Genomic DNA, 21,584 nt, shown 5'->3' with positions numbered 1-21,584 from the left:
GTGGGCCCCAGTCTGGGGCAGGGCCGAGCTCCGAGGGGGCTGGACTCGGGGGCAGCACCCAGAGTCTCGACCAGCTGCTGGAGAGGCAGTGGGAGCAAGGCTCGCAATTCCTCATGGAACAAGCGCAACATTTTGACAGTAACTATTTTTTATATTTTTCCTTGCAGAAGAAAACAACAACAATCATTTATTAGATAAAAAATGCGTAATCATTAATAATTTCCCTATCTGCACCTAATGGTGCACAGGGCACTGCATGGTATACCAACACCGACACCAACAGGCATGTTGCCAAGCCTCTTCTAGACACTTTTTGCGCTGAATTTCTTTATCTCATCTCCATCTCACTAGATGTACCTGTAATTAATCATGCACTTCCTGGTGGTGTTCCTAGGACACCAAGGGGCATTCTCTCTAACTCGCAATACCTTAGTTTGGAAGCACTGTAATAATTCAATATTAAATTAAGTATTTAAAAATATATAAAAAATAATTCAATAAAATTTATGAAACCTGTACAGTCCTCCTTAGAACAGGTTTCTCTAGGGAACTACTAAATTAGTTATGTTTAAAAAATATTTTGTATAGTAAAAGAATAGTAAAAATGGTAAAGCTGACATAAATAATGGAAAATAAATACTAAACTCGATGACGACTCGACATTTGGTATTCAGTTAATTCACTCTCTGTTACACTTTTCAATCTAAGTATTTTTCTTTGCCTTTTCATTAATTAATATGGAATTACAAAAAAGAGTTTTTTTCCAGTTGCATCATTGTTGTCGTGCCTCCATCAATTGCGTACGGAAAACGTTCGGCTTCAGGACTATATAGGGTCATTATCGCAACGAAGAGACCATCTTCTAGCTGTTAATGCTCGTTTGGCCATTCCATTAAATACAGGTAGGTACTCAAAACCTCTATCTATGCTAAAGAGAAGTGTTTAAATAAACTACCCCACTGGACAAAAAAACTACAAGCTTGCCGAAAAATATCCTAATTACAAATAATAATGAATTATTCTCTAGATGCATTATTTTTGTATCGGTTAACATATTGAAGGCTACTTTTCCATTAATATAAAAAGTTTTTTTAATGTTTTGTATTTAGAAACTGCCATTATATAATATCAGATATCACATTTCCTGAATCTACCACCATCCATTCCCTTTCCGCACCTAATGGTGCATAGGGCACTGCTTTGGTACAACAATTGCAGCGTATCTTGATCATTTTTGTTACATGAAGGTAAGATGATCAGTCTTACGCTTCAGGTACCAGTCCAGGGACTATGAAATATTCTAGTGTAAAAACACCCTTTTAAATAAATATTTCATATCATCCATGTCGGGAATCGAACCCGAGACCTCTTGCATGGTAGGCAAACGCGCTGACCATTACACCACGAGGCCGACAGAATCCTGATTTCCCGAATCTCGCACCTATAAAAATTAATTCACGGCCATGTGCTTGTGATGGAGCAATTAAAAGATATGTTATTTTTAAATACATATCAGGAAGTAGGTTCTTGCTTTATTTTAAATAAAGACGTTTTACACTTTTATACAATTTTAAATAATTAAGTACAGTTAAACCTCGTTTTTACGTTCCTCAATTTTAGGTTTTCCCGCTTTTTACAAAACTCATTCGATCTGTCAAAAGACGCTGAACTGCGCGCTGCCGCGTTTGCTTAAAATGTTCATCACCAATTCGCTCTCCAGGCATACATCATACATTCTAGATACAACAAGCAGCTTACTGAAAAACTATCAATTTTTGCTCCAATACACATACATTCTATCTCTTTCATACAGTTGTCCACGTATAGATTAAACAACCATGGTGACATTACACATCCCTGTTTCACCCCTTTTGAGATCGCAAACCAAGATGTGAATCCACCATTAACTCATTGTATGCATTTTATGCTAATTTTTATTTTCATGGTTTTAAGGTTAAGTACTTACATATAATTATAAAATATGTTTTTTTAATATATTTATTTCAATTTTAAAAAAACACTATGGCGGTATTGATCGACAAAATACAAAATATTTTTAATGAAATCATAGGTAAATATTAATAATCCCCAATTATGACCTTTTTTAAAAAATTTCTGCACTTTTTCATTTCCTCACTTTAGCGTTTTCCTCAGTTTAACACTTTTTTTTGCTGCTCCCTTGAAAAACATAAAACAGGGGTTTACTGTATTTAGTACTCATCCTTTATTTTTTATAATTTGTAAAATTCGTCCATTTAGGGAAGCGTGCAGCGAATGAAAAATTTCGTAAGATAATATTATTTACCCCCACTGTACTGAAAGAATTTGCAGGTATTGTTTCCTTGGTAGGCTGCAATTTATTTACTTCTGAAAACACTTGCCATATTCTGCAGACGATAAGACTCATCTTACCATAAGACGCACCCTAATTTTTGGTTGAATTTTCAGAGTAAAAAAGTGCATCTTATGGTTTGAAAAATACAGTATTTACTATTTTATAATTGAACACACTAAATAATTACACTTGCCAAATAAATAACATGATCTAGACAACTACTTTTATATAAAAATATGAACTATTTTATTACAAATAAAAAAAGATTGTTCGGAATATTATCTTAATAAAGGCCGATTCAACCCTTTTTACTTTAGTCTCGTATAAGAAAATTTACATAATATTCAAGAACAAAAGTCGGCAATCCGTCTGGACTTCGTGTGTAGCCAGCCCTAGTGTGAGTTCGAGTTTCTTAGGCCACTATTATAGCCAGCCGTACCATGGGAATAAATATTTGAGGCATTAACTTTGTGGTCCAACATTAATAATATTTGTATATACCCCACTTACCGACTTGTTTATGTCTAACAATTTTGTCAGGACCAATAATACTAACATGCAAATCCCACTATACATCTCCACCATAGTCGTTGCACAAAAATATGAATGCGCTAAATAAATTATCCACATTAATGTGGCATGATATTAAGCGGTACTCGTCGTGCAAAGACGGCTCAAAGAACTATGATGAATGATTCAATATTCACATTATCTTTAGTTTTTTGTGAATTTTTTACTCGTTTTTTCTTTACATAGTTTTATTTTTTGCCATAAGCACAGCCTAATGACCATCCTTAAAATGTCTTCTTACTTCATAGTGTGTTTGATTTCAGGTAACGTTCCTGCAGAAGTGCCCAGGGGACCAAGAGACAGCAATGGTAATCCATTGAGGTTAGTATTCAACTTTTTTCTTTCTAATGGAATCCTGTTATTGAATGTTTATGATAATATCCTACATTTATTTTAAATCCCTTACTTACCCACTAATACTTTTTCCTATAAAGCCAAATTAATTCAAGGTAGCTGAAGAATGATTCATTTCATTTCAATAAAAAAAAAATATATTTAAAAAAAAGAACAGATAATCGAAATCGTTAATCACTTTTGCTAAACAAGAAAATATAATAAATTAAAAATATCTTGATATTGCCCTCCCGAGGGAAGTCTCACTATCATGAAATACGTCAACATCATTTTGATGCCTGATTGGCCCACTTTAGTATATCCTTCCTGATCCCAACAGTTAAGATAAATTTACAGAAATACAATAATTATAAAGATAAATCTCATTAAAAAATTAGTTCATGTTTATGCCACTGCCAACTTAAACTTGTGACTCTGTAGCAAAGACATTGCTCTACCCACCAGTATGACCATTCGCAGATTGGTTTCGCATCGTGGTAGGCAACACAACCTGTTCTGTCTCCGGCGAAAATAATGACCAAGTATAAAGAAACATAAATCAGTAAGAACATCTGAATAATAAAGATACATTATATCCAAAGTATATGTATGTATCTGCATCAAAACCCTGGTTTTTATCCGTCTTTTGGATTGAAATTCTAGAAGCAAATATTTATGTATCAGATTCAAAGCAATTATTTCCCCCTCCCGGTTGATTAAATCCATAGTTGCCACAAATACTGATCTTTTGGTAAGCTAAAATCAAGCTTTTTTTTTTCAAATTATAAAAATCATTGAAGCCGTTTTACAATGAGTGCGGCCCTGACATCTTTACTCCATATTTCTGGAAACAACTGACAATAAACAATTGGTTATTCAATATTTATCACCTTAATAATTACTTAATAAACATGTCGGGATAAGAAAAGATTTCATACAACCAAATACCGATGCAGGAAAAATGTACATAAAATGTATATTTAAAGAAACATAACTAATGAATTAAATTACCCGTGAAAATATACGTATTTCGCCACTTTTTTACCAGGGTAGGCTGCAATGTGCAAATGTCGGTTTTATTATTTTAACAAAGCAATTTGCGTGGTTATTTATAATCAGAGCCAAGTAAATTGAGAAAAACATCTGTCATGCTTTTTCTGTCGAGATGACTGCCAGCAAAATTGGCGGCCTCCGTGGTGTAGTGGTCAAGATGCTTGACTCACACACTTGAAGGTTCCGGGTTCGATTCCCGGTGAGAACACAAATTAAAAATGTGATTTTTCTCAAGTCTGGGTGTTCTGTGATGCAATTCACCACTGTAATTGGGCCTCCTGGCCTGTTGTGGTGCAAAAAATAAAGGAAAAAAAAAAAAATGAAATGAAAAATGATGTTGTTGATTGTTGCCAATAAAAATTTTGACATTTTTATTTCATACAATCCAGCGATTTGGCATCTCTATAAGCGGTATTATGCTTATATTTTGTTTTCATATTTGTGGTATTTGTCAATTCTTGTTTGTTTTATCTTTTATTTATTGATCTAATGTGTTTCTTTTTTGTATTTTTTAAATACCTTGTTTTATCACATATACATTTCTGAAAAACAGAGTTAACTAAAGAAGGGTGTTTTTTTTTTTGCTGTACATATTCAACTTAATTAAACATCAAAAATACATTTCATGTACAACTGGTTTCCATTTGATGACCATCTATGATTCTGCATAAAAATAAAGATTCTCTGAAATGCTTTATTGAGTACTTGCATATTAAGTTAGTCAAAAACTGAATTAACTGAGGCAAATAAAAAATTCAATTATCTTTCAAAAGCATAGCACTCAAAGCAACGTATTCAAATTAATTTATTTCAACATTATTAAAAATAGTTTTTTCTAAATAACAAATGTCCATTTTCCTATTTCAGGGCTCCAAGCCAGGTGCGGTCAGATGGTAACAGAGCTAACTCAGTAGAACGTCAACAGGTAATTTTTCAGGTTCGATTGTTTTTTTGTTGTTGTTCAAATTCACGGAAGATGCCAAGAATGATGCACTCGCATGTAAAACTGCACACTAAATAACAATACATTCTTTCGTTTCTGGTTCGAGTTTCTGGCAGATGTTTGTACATCACATTTTCATGAAGTTGTTACTATTTAATGGCCATATTATATGAATCGGAAAACTGATCAAATTTTTAGTCAGAAAATATTGTTTATTTCTTTCACGAGGACATATGGCTTGACAATATTATAAACGCATCACATTTAAAATTAAAATCTGTATCCAATACCAGTTCTCAAATTGATGGTACAAGAATATTATAGTATTCATAAAACAAAATGAAATAACAATCACATTATATTGAAAAATATGATGCACTATATTCGTGATTAGAGCTTCAGCATAACTGGCATACTCTTCTGTGTTGTGTAATACATAAATTGCTTGAAATGTTCTGCGCTAAATTTGAAACCCATCCTCACAATCAACACCCACAATCAACACCCACAATCAACAGACATCCATCCATTTTCTGATCAAAAAATACAAAAAATTTCTAATTCTGCTCACTGTGTCTCTAGTATTGTGCACAAAACGCATATAAATTGTTTTTTTGTGCATATTTTGAATGCCCGCAGACTAATTAAAATATAAAAAAATACAGTGATATTCAAAATTTCTTGTTTAGAATTTTTATATTTTGATCGGCATTTTATAGGAACCTATCTACCATGTTGTAAGAGGGTTAGAGCTATCGGCATATAACCTTTCCAACGCTCGTAGGATGACCACGGTGTAAAAATATAAATATATTAGAATTTATTTTTCACACTATTTACTTGAAATTTTAATTTGAACATAGGTACTAGGATAATGAGCATATTCTTATGTGTACTCTAGTAATAATAATAATAAAATACTGTTTATTTTTTATATTATGATTATTTAAAATAAAAATATATTAACTGTCTTAAAACAGGGAAGCTATTAAACAGTTTAGTACTTATAAAAACATATTTTTTAAATTAGGCTAATTTGTTGCATACAATTTAATATGTGTAACTAAATAAGATTTCAATATTCAATTATATACATATCATAAAAATTCAAAAAATACCAAACACATTGTATAGTAAATTTAGGGAAAATATAAAATAGTAATAATGAACTAAAACTAACATAGTAAGAAAACATCACAATGACAAAAATATACATATGTAGTAAATGTAGTGAAAATAAAACAAATAAAAATAATACAATATGAAAAAGTAATAAAATGACACAATGTGAAAAAAAAGTATAAATCGTATATACAGTAAATGTAACAAAAATAATGGAATAAAAAAAATGTATTTATTTTTAAAACGTATATAATAACTAAAACTATTCTGTAAAATATTGACTACTCGTCACAATCCGATGTGTCGTTACTCTCGTCATCAGACACGTTTAAAATCAAATCATAGTGAAATCATCAAATGCAACGTCCCGTTCCCAAAATTTATTTTCTATTTGGCGTACATGCCTGCAGCAGACGTTATCTCACTCAATGCTGGTGATTGATGACAGCTTTTCTTTCACCAATTTTTTGACAGAACTCAATGATGACGAGTTGTCCGTTGTTTTGCACTATTTAAATCCCATCTTGTTTACTATTCTCCGTAATGTCATCTCGGAACCATTAAAACTGGTGACTTCTTATAGAACAGGCAACCTTCCGATCGTTGGTAATATTTTTTCCTTTTGGTGAAAATCATAAATACGAACGTCGAATGAATCTGGAGTATATGTACTCTACCGATTCCTTTTCTTTTTTGGCTACAAGATAGCATTATCTTTGCCATTACATTTTAAAGTTGATAATAATGATCTTATCAGAGGAAATACCCGTAGCTGCAGAAACTTCATACATTGTATTTCTAAATTAGGAATAAATCTCGTTAAAGTTCGTAGGTTTTCACGGCCATTTGGATTCTCGTAATGTTTTTCTGGGTTATTGTGCCGTGTATTATTACTCCTTCTTGCAGACGTATTGGACAGCATTACAGCGTTCACATCAGCCCAGATGATGGACGCTGAGTTAATGACCTAATTCGTGGATTTTGGCAGGGTAATTAGTAGGCAATTTTTATTGTAGGACATTATATAAATATAGTAATCTTTCCATAACTAAAGTAAACAAAGGACTACGTGCCCTTTCTGGAATATAAAAAATATATTATCTGATGTTTTAAATAATATGAAAGTCACAAAAATTATCGCGATAGTATTCGATTCAATTTTGGAATTCGGTAGCTTCAGACATGGTCACTGTATTTTTATTGAAACAAAGAGACATGCGATCACCTCAAGAGTTAGAAACGTACTGCCAGGTATTTTGTGAGCCCTTGGAATGGACATTAGCCAATCAAACGACATAATTTTACTGACACATTTACATAGCTGCATTTTAGTGTTGGAAAGGTTAAGTGGCGGGCTCTACCTGTACATAGTTTTAAAGTGGTGATATCTGTTTTTATAAGTAATTGACCTTTTTTTTTACAATTTTAAACAGATAAAGATGTTTGATGTCAAAAGATTATCTCTTAAATGAATATTCAAATTGCAATATTCCACAAATAATGAAATGTTATATACTAAGTTTTGCCAGAAAGTTTGACAATTTTATGTGCTATACCGCACATTATTTCAAGTCCACTGTCCTCCTTCATTGTTTCCTACCCCTCTGTCCCAAATGTTCTGTAACATAATTAATGTTTTCTAAACAGTATTTAATAATGTTAAAAAACATTTGTTTATAACACTTTTCATCTATTCACTTTTTTTCCTTCTTAATTTCTACCTTTTTTTGTTCATTTTTTTAACATCACTATAACATATACTTTGGTAATTTGGTCACAGCTTTTTGATATTTTTTATCCTCTTTGTTTTACGTATAAGACATTGTTGGTGTGGCTAATTATTGACATTAGCCCAACAGACTTGAGAGAAGTGTGCGTAGATTTTTAAAACTATTGATTAATTGATTGCACAGATTTTAAAAAAAACTTTGTACTGGCAATGAATAGATAGAATTATTAATGTCTAGATTTCTAGTGTTTTTGTGTGTAAAATAAATTTTGGTGTTGGTGGTGACGTGGTGACGTAACATTATCGTACTTTTTCTGTTTTTGTATATATTTTGGATCCTTATTGTAATGACTTGAGTAATTGAGTAAATAAAAGATATTACTTAATTTGTACATAGAAGTATATTTAATATGTATGTTTCCAAATGCTATTTGATTGAGGGTAGAAGTAGGAGAGCCGCTTGGCGCCATGCACTCGCTGATGCCCTACGGTTTCCCCCACTTCGTAAGGTAACTCCCCCTTTCATGCATCGCCGCCATCTCTGGAAGTTCCTTAATATTATTTACATCACTATTACACTAATGAACATTTTACAGGTTGACTCCCGCTCTGCCAAGGATGAAGAGTGGAAAATACCTTTTTTTTCTTACTAAATTGCTATGATGATGTTTGTTTATGCATTAGTAAAATATTTTACTTTTTTTTTTCAAAAACATTTTTTACTTTGTGGTATGACATTTTTAATTTGTTTATTTATAAATTTTTATAAACCACTTTAACTCTTGAGTTATATACGTCGACCGGTTTCGAGGCTACTTCCTCATCATCAGGACTTAAATCTCAAAACCGGTCGACATATAACTATAAGTTAAAGTCGTTTATACATTTTTTTAATTAAAATATTCAGATAGGTATGTTGAAACACAATAATTACCCGTTTGTGCGTGATAGGCATTGGGATTAACATTTTTATTTATTATGGATTAATTTTGGATACTATTTCAAATTTATTTATTTTTTTAACCTAAATTTACCCAGTTTTTCCTGATAAATTTGACAATCTTCTCAGTGGTAAGTTGTAGCAATTGTAAATTAAGTGTGATTTCTAGATCAACTGTGCTATTTTCAAGTCAGCTTTCGGTAAAAATAATAAACTCATTGGAGGAAAGTCATTGAGACTTGAAATTCGGACAAAACATTTAAAATGCCATTTCTAGAACAGGCATTCTTTTTCAAGCCAAATTTAATCGCCTTTTAAGGCTGTAGTTTGGTAATACGAAGGCAAAATAAGAAAATCACACAATTTTGCCATTTTAAAACGAATGTTTGTTTTCAATCGCGCAATTAGATAAAAACAGTAATTTTTAAAGGTATTTTTACTAAAAATTATAATTAAAAGTTTTATGTAACTAAACTATAATGACTTTTAGGCCGGCAGATTACGCCATTTCAAATTTAGACAAAACTTAGGTATCTGGGATCTCAATGAAGACTAAGTATTGAACTAAAATTTGTTGTAACAATTTGAAGATAATAAATCAAACAATAAAGTGTTTTGCAAATTTTATTTTTTTAATAAGAAATCCAAACTTCAATATCTTTTTGACTTTTTTATGACCTTCAGACCAGCCCTAATCGTTTTCGGTAATCCTTATATTTTGAGATCCCAGATACCTAAGTTTTGTCTAAATTTGAAATGGCATAATCTGCCGGTCTAAAAGTAATTATATTTTAGTTACATAAAACTTTTAAGTGTATTTTTTTAACAGAAATACCTTTAAAAAATATTGTTTTTATCTAATTTATGTTTTTTAATTTTTTTATTGTTGCGCGATCCTAAACAAACATTTGTTTTAAAATGGCAAAATCGTATGATTTTCTAATTTTGCGTTCATTTTACCAGACTACAGCTTAACTTTTTAATCCTTATTTGGTAAAAAAAAAAAACTTAACGATGCATTATGTTAAATATAGTCACAACACACAACACTTGAGATGCCATTTCTACAACAATTCTTTTATTTTTAAGCCAAATTTTTTTCAGGCTTTGGTATAAAATAAAACCCGCTAATGGTAAGTCATCTTCATAGTAAAGTAAATTTCAAAATTAACGACTGTTCTTAGATTAAATTACAAGGGCTGCCTTTGAGGTTTTTACAAACGACCACTAGATGACACTATTTAGATATCATAAATACTTTTGTAAAATTTTACATCTGTAATTGTTACAACAGTAACAGCTCAAAAATTGTCCGAGTAGTTGATTAAAGTAAAATTTTTGAAAAAGCCGTTTTGTAAAACTGATTGAAAAAAAATAAATTATGCAAAGGTTTTCGTGGATGATTTTGAAAGATATCCAAGACTGCAATACATTCAATTTTGAATGAACTGTAAGCTGAAGCTAAGCTGTAAAAAATATCTGATCCCGATGGATTCCTCATAACTTGACCGAAGCTAAGTAAGGAAATGATTAAAAAATTCAGCTGAGGAATCGTAAAATCCCTATACAGATATTTGTCGATTTACGACCTATGCGATTTACAACTGTTCGACTTTACGACCACAATCGGCGATCAGTTGTTCGCCTGCGCTTATTATAAATCGAGATTTCCAAGTAAGGTAATGATAATTCAACCACAAACCAACCCAAAATAATATAAAAAGAAACATATTGAAACCCGATAAATGACAGTGACACGCTATTTCATTTTTGTCGTATAATAATATCATCAAGCAGCGTAAGTAATTGTATATATCAGGTTAGGGAAAAAGTCATTTCGTATTTCGCGCCCTTTTTTTTCGACTAAGTATATCTCGTTCATTATCAGTCTCATCAAATCATATGATACGGCATTGTAAAGGTGTGAGTGTATACTACAAACGCTTCTTTGACAGTATCGCGCTTGGTCGGTTCAGTCCTGACCTATCGTGCGTCGAGTATGGAGGTCTCAAAGGAAGAAATTTGCCATATTTTACATTTTTACTACCTGAAAGAGAAAAATGCGTCGAAAGCAACCAAAAAATTTGCGATGTATACGGGGCCGATACTCTTTCGGTTCGTGCTGCACAACAGTAATTCGAGCGATTTCGCTCCGGCGTAGTGGAGGTGAATGAAGCCCCACACTCTGGCAGGCCTGTCCCCGAAAATGTCGATGAAATCATGGAAAATATAGAGATAGACCGTCATGTTAGCAGTTGTAGCATCGCCCAGGAGCTGAATATCGATTTGAACCGTTTTGAACCATTTACAGAAGGCTGGATTTTTTAAAAAAGTTCAATGTTTGGGTGCCACACGAGCTGACACAAAAAATCTCATGGACCGAATTTCCATCTGCGAATCGCTGCTGAATCACAACAAAATCGACCCATTTCTGAAGCGGGTGATGACTGGTGATGAAAAGTGGGTCACTTACGACAATGTCGAGCAACAGAGAGCGGCCCCGACCATGGTCAAGCCAGGACTGATAGCCAGAAAGGTGTTGCTGTGTTTTTGGTGGGATTGGCAGGGAATACTCTACTATGAGCTGCTCCCCTATTGCCAAACGCTCAATTCTGCCCTCTACTGTGAACAACTCGACCATTTGAAGCTGGCGATCAAACAGAAGCAGCCAGCATTTGTGAATAAAAGAGGAATCGTGTTTCATCAGGACATCGCCAGGCCGCACACATCTTTGATGACTCGCCAGAAGCTCCGGAAGCTCGAACTGGAAGTTCTTATACATCTACCCTATAGTCCGGACCTGGCACCGAGTGACTACTACCTGTTCCTGTCTATGGCCAACGCGCTCGGGGGTACAAATTTGGCCTCAATAGGGGCAAGGGCTTCTACGAGAGGGGCATTACGAAGTTGGATTCTTGTTGCTGGACCTAATGCTGAATGGTATATAACCATTTATTTGCCAGAAGTCATTGGTGAAATCAAGAAAAACACCCAAAAATGTTTCTTCATTCTTCACCACATCTAACAATTGATTATTTGAAGGAAAAAAGTATTGCATTCACATACCATTGCCCTGAATTCACCCGATTTTTCATCTGACATCTTCTCGGTGTTACCGAATGTCTAACAAAAAATGCATGGACAGCCATTTCCATCCCCTGAAGATGCTGTTGAAGCTCTTCAAAACCATGTTTTGGAGACACTACCTACAGGGTGGATAAATTGTTTCTAGAATTGACAAATATGACGTATCAAATGTAAATAACGTAAGCAATAGACACCATAACTAATGTAGTGTTCTTACTTTTACTTTTTTTTTTTTTTTTTATTGTTAATTTTACTATTGTATTTATTGTTTGTTTTTAGTCAGACTGTAAGAAATTGCTAGTGGCAAAAAGTCCCACATTTAACAGTGTATACCTTTGTTTTATTTACGAAAACTTGATAAATATTTTTAAAAGCAATGAAATGATTTGTAACGTCAAATATATCATTTCATTGTTTTTGTAAAAACTTGAAAGGCAGCCTATGTACATGAAAGGTATAAAAATTATGATAATATAACACATTACAATCTAAATTTGTTACCACTGTATAACATTAACCATTCTACCTATGTTTAAGCATCCTCATTTCCTCTACTCTTCCATCTGTTGACTTTTGTGAAGCACCAGAGCTGAAACCTTTATCATGCAGGTGAGATTCATCCGGCTGAACCAGTTCACCTACCAGGCAACGCCTGAAATCAATTTTGAAGCTTAAACATAGGCAGAATGGTGAATGTTACAGTGTGTAAAGTGGCCACTTAAATCAGCCAATCACAATCATAAGCCCTGTAAATGCCTAGACTTCTGTATTACCTTCTCAAAAGTGTTTTCCCTCTATGTTGCTAAAATTAATAAATTTGGATATACTCTTACGAAATTAAATTAATGAAAATAATTAATATGATCTATTTATTGGATTCCCCATCGGAGCTTAATGTTACCGACCATTCTGATAACTATCCAATGCCAGATCCCTGTAATTTCGTATAAATTATATTGTCTGTTATTATTGTAGGAAAATACAGAACAAAATAATAATGATCCAGTGGCAATACAAGCCAGGTCTAGAGACCCGAGGAAGCTGCCGGATATATGCAGCTGTCAAAAAAAACATTAAATTCAGATAGGAAGACATCTTCAATGAGAACATTGTAAATATTGCAGCTTAATATGGGAACTTTGAAAACTAATATTATTAGTTGCCAAAGTTAAACAGAATAAAGTAAAATGTTTAAGTTATTTAGCTGATTTATCAAAATTACTGTAATATTCATCATCATCATCATCATTCCCTTTCCGAACCTAGTGGTGCATAGGGCACTAGATTGGCACACCAATCGCAGCATATCTTGATCATTTTTGTTACATGAAGGTAAGATGATCAGGTACCAGTCCAGGGACTATAAAATATGTTTAGTGTAAAAACACCCTTTTAAATAAATATTTCATATCAACCATGTCGGGAATCGAAGCTGAGACCTCTTGCATGGTGGGCAAACGCGCTGACCATTACAGCACTAGGCCGACGAATTATACTTTTTAATTATAATTTTCGTATTATATTTAATATTTAGTACATTCCACAGTTATTTGAATATGAAAAATGTAACACTAGCTTAGAATGAATGACTAATAGTTTTACAAAAAATAAGAATATGATTACTCGTAAACATTTAGCCATGTCCAACATATTGCAAGAACTGTGTAATAACTTAATTTTTGTAAATAAATATTTGCATTCTTACGATTTAAGCTAATATTTCTATTTGGAAGCCATGTTAAACTAGCTACAAATACAGTCGAACTTGGTTATTAGGAGGAAGACGGGACCGACTGAATTTGCTCATGATAAGCGTTACTCGTTATACCAGAGAAAGTTTTTTTTTTCAATCTAATCGCTATTACGTATCGTCACTAAGTAAACAAATAAATATACACATAGTTTTTACAGATAATTAAAAACATAAAACTATTAAATACAATTTATTATAATCAATGCTTACAAACATACTAACTATTTTCTAAATTTAAAATGCAGATAAGTAGACATTATTATTTTTCCCTTAATATTTACAGTGTAAATAAGAAGATTTTTTTACCCACCTCAAGATTTTTCGCGCCACATTCTATTTCACAAATAATTGCCACTCTTTCACGAATTGAGAGGCACTTCCTCCTGTTAGTAGACATGTTTATAATTCAAGGGTTAGTTTTTAACTGATCTGACATCACCCACTCGTATTGTTTATTATCTACTGACCATAAAACATTTTAAAAACTGAGAAGCGTTGTAAAAACCCCCGAAATAAGGATGCCATTCATAAACTACAAAAGAAGTTGTAATTTGTAATGTGGTGCCGAGCCAGTACTTAGCTTGGATTTTTTACACGAAATTTCAACATTGTGTGTGATATTTTTTCAATGTTGTCAACGAAAACGTCAATTAGACACTTAAATAGATAGTGTCATAAATGTTATCGGATCCCGATGCCCAGCGGCATCAGTCCTGAGCTAGCCGCCCGTTTAGATTTTATTACTCAGGTTCTTAATTTTAAAATAGTGTTTTTAAACGATTGAAGAGTTTTTGCTCAACTGTTGGCAATATTTTTGTTCGGTATGTCCGAGAAGCAGCTCGTTATAGAAACGAATAAATGTATGGAGAAAACCATAAACTAAAATGTGGATAAAAGTTTCCTCGTTACATCCGAGATCTCGCTATTTCCGTGATCGTTATAACCAAGTTCCACTGTAACTCTAGTTTGTTTGAATTATTTCACCTACGTACTAGGTAACACCCAAAAATATTTTCCTATTTTTGTACTTCTTGGACCCGTTTGTTTTATCAATAATATTGTTTTTTTCCAACTCTGCTGTAAATTGTTAATCTTAAAAACTCCCTAGGGGGAGATATCCAGTTCTTGTCTACTGTTTTCGCAAAAATTACATTATATATAACAAGTCTGTAAATAAATAAAGAAATATAACAGTTATGAAAAAAAAAAAAGTATAAAATAACAAAGTAGTCCTCAGAAATAAATAAGTACAGTAAAACCCCTGTTTTACGTTTTTCAAGGGAGCAACAAAAAAAGTGTAAAACTGAGGAAAACTTTCAAGTGTGGAAATTAAAAATGTATGGGAAAAAATAAATTTCATTAAAATATAATTATTGTACAAAACTATACTAAATATACTGCAGAAAAACTGTAAGAACTGTCATGATTGGGGATTATTCATATTTACCAATGATTTAATAAAAAATATTTGTATTTTTTCAAGCAACACTTACAATATGTTATTTTTTATTGAATATCAAAATAACATTTTTAAATAATTTTATCTGGGTACTTAACCTTTAAAACACGAAAATAAAAAATTGAATTTGCATAAAATGCATACAACCTTTTTCCCTAAATATTGGGAAAATTTATTTAAATAGTATCACATTTTTTAGTATGGCACCACTAAATTACAATGGTCATTTACATCACGGCAATTTCACACTTTTATAATTACTGTTTAAACTATCTCCTTTTCACATTATGTTTAAACATCAAATAATATTTCTATTATCAATGTTTTATACATTCTGCATCGTAATTTATTGATGTAAAGGCTAATCTTCCTAAAAATGTGTGAACTGCATGTCACTGTTTAGTAAAATGTCAAAATTAGACACTTAAACAAAACGGTCAATTACACTGCACCTACTTTGAATTTAGTTGGAGACAATAATTTACACATTTTTTTATTTACCTCGATTTTATTTTCCATTCACGCGGTGGCGCGCGGCTCGTCTTTTGACAGATCGAATGAGTTATGGGTAAATTTTGACGTAAAACCGGGGTTATGAAAAACATAAAAAACGTTAATTGGGGAGAATATTGAATGAGAATGTATGGAAAAAATGGCACCTAAATATTTTGGTGTAAAAAGGCGGGAAAACGTAAAAACGAGGTTTTACTGTATGTAGGATAAAATGGGAAAAATGATTATTAAAAAGTAGTTATTACTCTCTATAAAACTATCTACTCTACTATCTATCTATTTATGCCTATTTTTATTTATTTTTTTAAACAATATTATTAACTTACATTTTTTAATATGTCTTCATTAACAATCATTTCATTCTAATCTTTAAACATGTCATATCACCATTCTAAATCTCAAATCTATTTTTTATAAGTATTTTCCAAAATAGGTTGCGCGAGATGTCGTCTTAAAACATATGTGTTTGAAAGGTTTTTTACAATACAGGTATGGATTCTAAATAAATTATTTTTTGGGTAGTACTGCTCTACTGTCAGATAATTTACCGTAATGTATATTTTAATATTTGTTTTCAACTTTTTTGGTGCTGTAGATATTACTTTTAATAACCAATAAATGTGTGTACTTAAAATATGCTTAATTAATTTTGCACTATTAACCATGCATGTTGCTTTATTATAGTAGAATTGATCCTGGGAGGTATTTTTGACAGTTGAAAATAGTGTTGTGGCAGTCTTTATTACGATATGGATTTTTTATTTTCAAATAATTTGTCAAATAGAGTGAATAGAACCAGGTTTTCATATATACGACTAAACAGCTGTATACAAAAGACGAGGAATTTCGAAATATTTTGTTTTCATTAAAATCTTTTTTTCTTGTATTTTTAAGAAATTTCGCCATATTTAATGCTTTAGTTTTTACCGCGCATAAGAAAACATTTTTTAATAAAAAAAAATCGTAGGACTTAATTTCCACGTAGTTTTATTTAGTTATTACAACAGGATTACATTCGACAGACGATAAACATAGTAACAAAAATAACAAAACGTATATAATTATATAAACAATAATTGGTTTATTTCGATTTTTTTCTTTTAACATTTTGAATTGTAGTATGTATCACATATAAATAATCGCGAGTGAAAGAAGTAAAATGATCAAAATATGGTGAAGGCACGAGGCAAACTGATTTATTAATTACAATCGTGCATGTTTTATAGAACTCGGGGACGGATTTAAATTAACTTTAAATTGTTTAATTTTAGTTGATTTTAATGAAAAATGCATAATCACTGTACTTCTATTATTATTGATGCCCATTTAAAAAATCCGTAATATGATTCCGTGAATCGGTCGTTCGATTAGTTTTTAATTCTTATCGCTAATTATACATAATTTTGCAAAGCAATAACGGAATGTTTGTTTATTTAAATAAATACACGTTAGCTTATAAAATAATATATATTGCAATGTTTACCTTTTTAATCCTTTATTTGTTAAATTATCCACTAATTACCCTTATCTGAACTGAAAGCTCATAAACATAATATTAGCTGGTTAAAATTTCTTGGAATTTTTCGACATTAAATTAATACATAATAGTAAATTCCCTAAGTGCATTCTAATAATGCGTTTCAGAAAATCCCATTACTTTTATTATTATATTGGAAATTTCTTTATTAATTTATTCGGTTAGAAAAATATGACACAAAACATTTTTTTTATATTTATGGTGGGCAATGTAAGGAGTTTATGAAAACACTTCACACCACCTAGACCAATGAAAGAAATAATATTTATTTTATAAATGTTGAAAAATTAATGATCCATGATAAGGTATCTAATAACAGAAAAGTGCAATAGCATTTCAAATTTTTTTTAATTTATAGTTTCGCCAAATTTATGTAGAGTTGATAAAAAGCACAAAATTTTCAAAATTTTAATAAAAATCTTATTAAAATAAAATAATAATAAAATTTCATGAGGAAATATATATAAAAGGTTGTTAAAATAAAAAAGCGAAAAAGAATTGCATTTTTAAATTAATAGAAATTATGTTTGAAACCAAGTCACGAAAACATAATTAAAGCCTACCGGAGAGACCTACCGAGAACGCTTCACAATTTAAAGGAATATATTGATTTTCAATAAATTTTGGTAATGCCAAAAAAGTCATTAATGAAAGCGAATTCCCCAAAAAAGTAATAAAAATAAATTCAACAATACTGCACTGCCCAATACTAATAAATATGATTTTAAACATTAATAGCGGCTAGTCAAGACTTTTTGACGGCTGTGCGGAAAGATTAACGTTAATATTGTCGTCGTTTAAATTTAAATCTAGTATTGCGATTTTCAAAAAAAAAACTAGCACAATGTCGATATTGTAAATTGATACTGAAGTTTTGCGGTGGTACGTCACTATTGAAGCGACTCCACAATGAAGTACCGCATTCGTTAATCGACCGGTAGTTGTCAATATTTACAATACTTCGTGAGCGCGGAGTTGGGTGTAAACGTCAAAAATCCCTTGCCGCCACTGTAGTGTTAATTCATAAATTATTTTACTTTTAATGTATTTAGTTTTTAATCATTATTGTATGTAAAAATCATCCTCATTAGGTTTATTTGCCTAAAAATTTTTAAAATATAATTGAAATGTAAAAAAGCATTATTGACAAAAGCGTGTTTTGAAATAAGTACTGTACTGTACTTTTTTGTACTTGATACTGAAATTTTTTAATTTTAAATTAAAAATATTTTTTAATTGCTTTATTGTTGTATCATGTACTAATTATATAACTAGATAAATAATATTCTCAATATTGAAAATAAATGCCTCAGAAACAGGTTGTGTCCAGTGAGGTGGTCATATAGAAAAAAAATATGATTATAATTAAATGAACAACATACAAAGCAAAGACAAGCAAATAAAAAATAGAAACTGAAGTTAGAATTCTCAAAAAATATTTCAAATGGAAAAATGCGATGTACTGTGATAAAAATCTTTTTAGGTACTTTTAATCTTTATGCAATAAATGAGGCTATAATTATAATATATAATATTTGTAGTTATTCAATTTGAAAAACCTTCAAACTAATATGGCAAGAAATAAATAGCAAATATACATAATAGTTTATTTCTCAAACTTGAATCTCTCCTCAATAAATCATGTTCAATAGGAGATGGCCTTCTTGTGCTTTGTTTCACAAAAGTCAGTAAACTTATTTTTGTGCACACCAGTAATGCCTTTTTAAATTTTTAAAATTGTTCATGGTACATTTCTCGCTGGTAATTTGCTCTGGGTGATTTTAACAATGGTACTGTTCAGGTTACAGGTCACAATCAACCTCATCAAAAAAGACAGAAGGAAATATAGAAATACAGAATAATTATTTTTGAAATTATAAGTTTGCAATAAGTCTAGATTTAAATATAAAAATAGAAAGGAAAATTGGCAACTGGATTTCGAATGAAGACACATAGGAAGAAAATTTAAATTTTTAAATGGTAAAAAACAATTAGTAAATTCATCTTTCTTTTAATTGATTGCCTATAAAGTGAGGAATTAAAGTAATTTATTTCACCCGATATGCTTTAGGTTTGGGTGAACATACATTTTCTGATATCTTTGTAATATTTCCAGATGGCAACTCGTGATATACAACCGAGGACCAGCTGAAAACGGACAAAAGACGGCGGCGGGAAGAGATCAAAAATGGCTCCTCCCGTCGCCCTCCCATCGCCAAGTGAGAACAGAACATTACACACTACAAGCAGAACTCCGCAGCACTGGAGCGCGTACGTGTACCCCGAGGGGGGCGAGCCTCACCCCACCACCGCGCAGGCCGCCGCCGAGTCGCTACTGTGGCAACTGGAGGCCGCCGCCCCGCCACCGCCGCCCGTGCTGCCTGCGCAGCCGCCGCCGCCCTCGCCGCCGCCGCCCGCGCCCCCCCTGTCGCCACCGCCCCCGCTGCACCCCCCAAGTACCAAGATTTCTCCATCGAGTACATACTTGGCCAAAACACCTAAGTTCAGCCACTCTCCTCTGGTTGTACCTAGAATGGACGCGGCTGAGCGGATGGCCTCAGTCACCGAAGGGCCTGTCGCAGTCCTGATCACTGCTGCGCAAGCCTCTCCACCCTGAGTAGTGTCTTAACAACTGAAGGGTACGCTTTAAACGTACGGTGGAAAGTTTTTCTTATTTTATTTTTTTTATCGGTTACTAGCTAGATAGAAAACATAAGAAATATTTATTTAAGCATTGGCTATTGCCTCATACAGGGTATCTACCCTAAATCCTAGAAACTTGTGTATACTCAACTCGTTTTCAGTATACTGAGCCAGACTGTAAAAGACATTATTTGAAATGTCGAAAGGGTATAAAAAAAATAGTAATTATTGCTGTGTTTCTTCAACATATTTTAATTACACTGCGTACGCCCTCGAATTGTGATTTGTTGAACACTTTAGTGATTTAAGCCTTCTTATTTTAAGATACATAAATACAATGTTGAGTGACTTCACCAACATTGGTCAAAGACTTGAATTTTTATTATTTAATATGTAACATATACAGGGTGTTTCTTTTTGATTACATTGTATTTATAAGGGGAGTTGAAGAGATCATAAATGACAAATATGCTGCAAAATTTATACAATTAGCTGATTATTTCTGTGTTCTGTATTCGTGTGCTCACATTCCCACAACGATCACAATTGTGAGTCACGAGCATGAATAGTATCATTATGAGCTGAGCGGGAATTGCAAAATTACATTCATGTCACGTGTGTGTAATTTTGTGATTATATAAGTGGTTTCTTGGACATAACAATATGAGTATATAATTGTAAAAATTAAACACAATTAACTATGTCATTATAATTATATAATATGTAGTCGAAAAAAAATTGGCAGATTCTGTAGAACAACTATAAAAGGAAAATGAAAGACGTCATGATGTTATAAATTTAATCTGTGCAACTCAGTTAAGCTTAGTAGACTATATCCTCTCGCGTAATCTGGAAGTATTTAAAGCACTTAAATAATCATTCTGGCGTAAAGATTACAAAATAGTTTAAGCTTTTTTTAAATAGTGTATTAATACAAAATTAAATATTTTTTTTATAAAAAGGTAAACTTCCCCACTTCTCCTCAGCCACATTTGTTAATAGAATGCATTCTGTGAGAAACACCCGATCTATATGTATACGTATTATATTCTTAGGAACCTATATTGGGGTCTGAAATAATATACAAATAATTAATATTAAATTAAATTCCAGGATCCATCCTCACTGTTTCTTTTTCTTTCGAATTTATAATAATTGATGTACTAAATTAAATTGTAACAAATAATCAATTATTAATGTTTATATTTTCTTTATCAGAACACATTGAACACACTCATTTTCTTTTTTTAATCTCACAATTATTTAAATTGTTTATTAGGTTTTACCAATAACCAGCCTTCTTTTCACACCGCGGTTTAGTTAGTCTCCTGAGACAGTCGCGTTCCTGTTATTTTTCTATAACTTGAAGTCACATCGGGTGGCATTCATTTTCTTTTTTTAATCTCACAATTATTTAAATTGTTCATTAGGTTTTACCAATAACCAGCCTTCTTTTCACACCGAGGTTTAGTTAGTCTCCTGAGACACTCGCGTTCCTGTTATTTTTCTATAACCCGAAGTCACATCGGGTGGCATTCATTTTCTTTTTTTAATCTCACAATTATTT

At 32.0% G+C, this 21,584-nt stretch overlaps 1 protein-coding gene across 1 annotated transcript; it reads left to right on the top strand.

Moving 5' to 3' along the window:
* The first annotated feature begins 27 nt into the window (after nt 1–27).
* LOC148284821 (protein AF-10-like) lies at nt 28–20,784 on the top strand. The gene is made up of 5 exons (XM_088234771.1): nt 28–138; nt 768–902; nt 3,169–3,226; nt 5,159–5,216; nt 19,491–20,784. Exons 1-5 carry the CDS (start codon nt 114–116, stop codon nt 19,524–19,526), a joined length of 312 nt encoding a protein of 103 aa, XP_088090897.1. The 5' UTR covers nt 28–113; the 3' UTR covers nt 19,527–20,784.
* Nucleotides 20,785–21,584: the final 800 nt, after the last annotated feature.

This window comes from Micrasema longulum, unplaced genomic scaffold (genome assembly GCF_059751315.1).
Source record: "Micrasema longulum isolate JH-2025_06_02 unplaced genomic scaffold, ASM5975131v1 h1tg000087l, whole genome shotgun sequence".
NCBI lineage: Eukaryota > Metazoa > Arthropoda > Insecta > Trichoptera > Brachycentridae > Micrasema > Micrasema longulum.
Note: the sequence above shows the minus strand (reverse complement) of the source record. Positions and strands in the feature narration are given on the sequence as shown.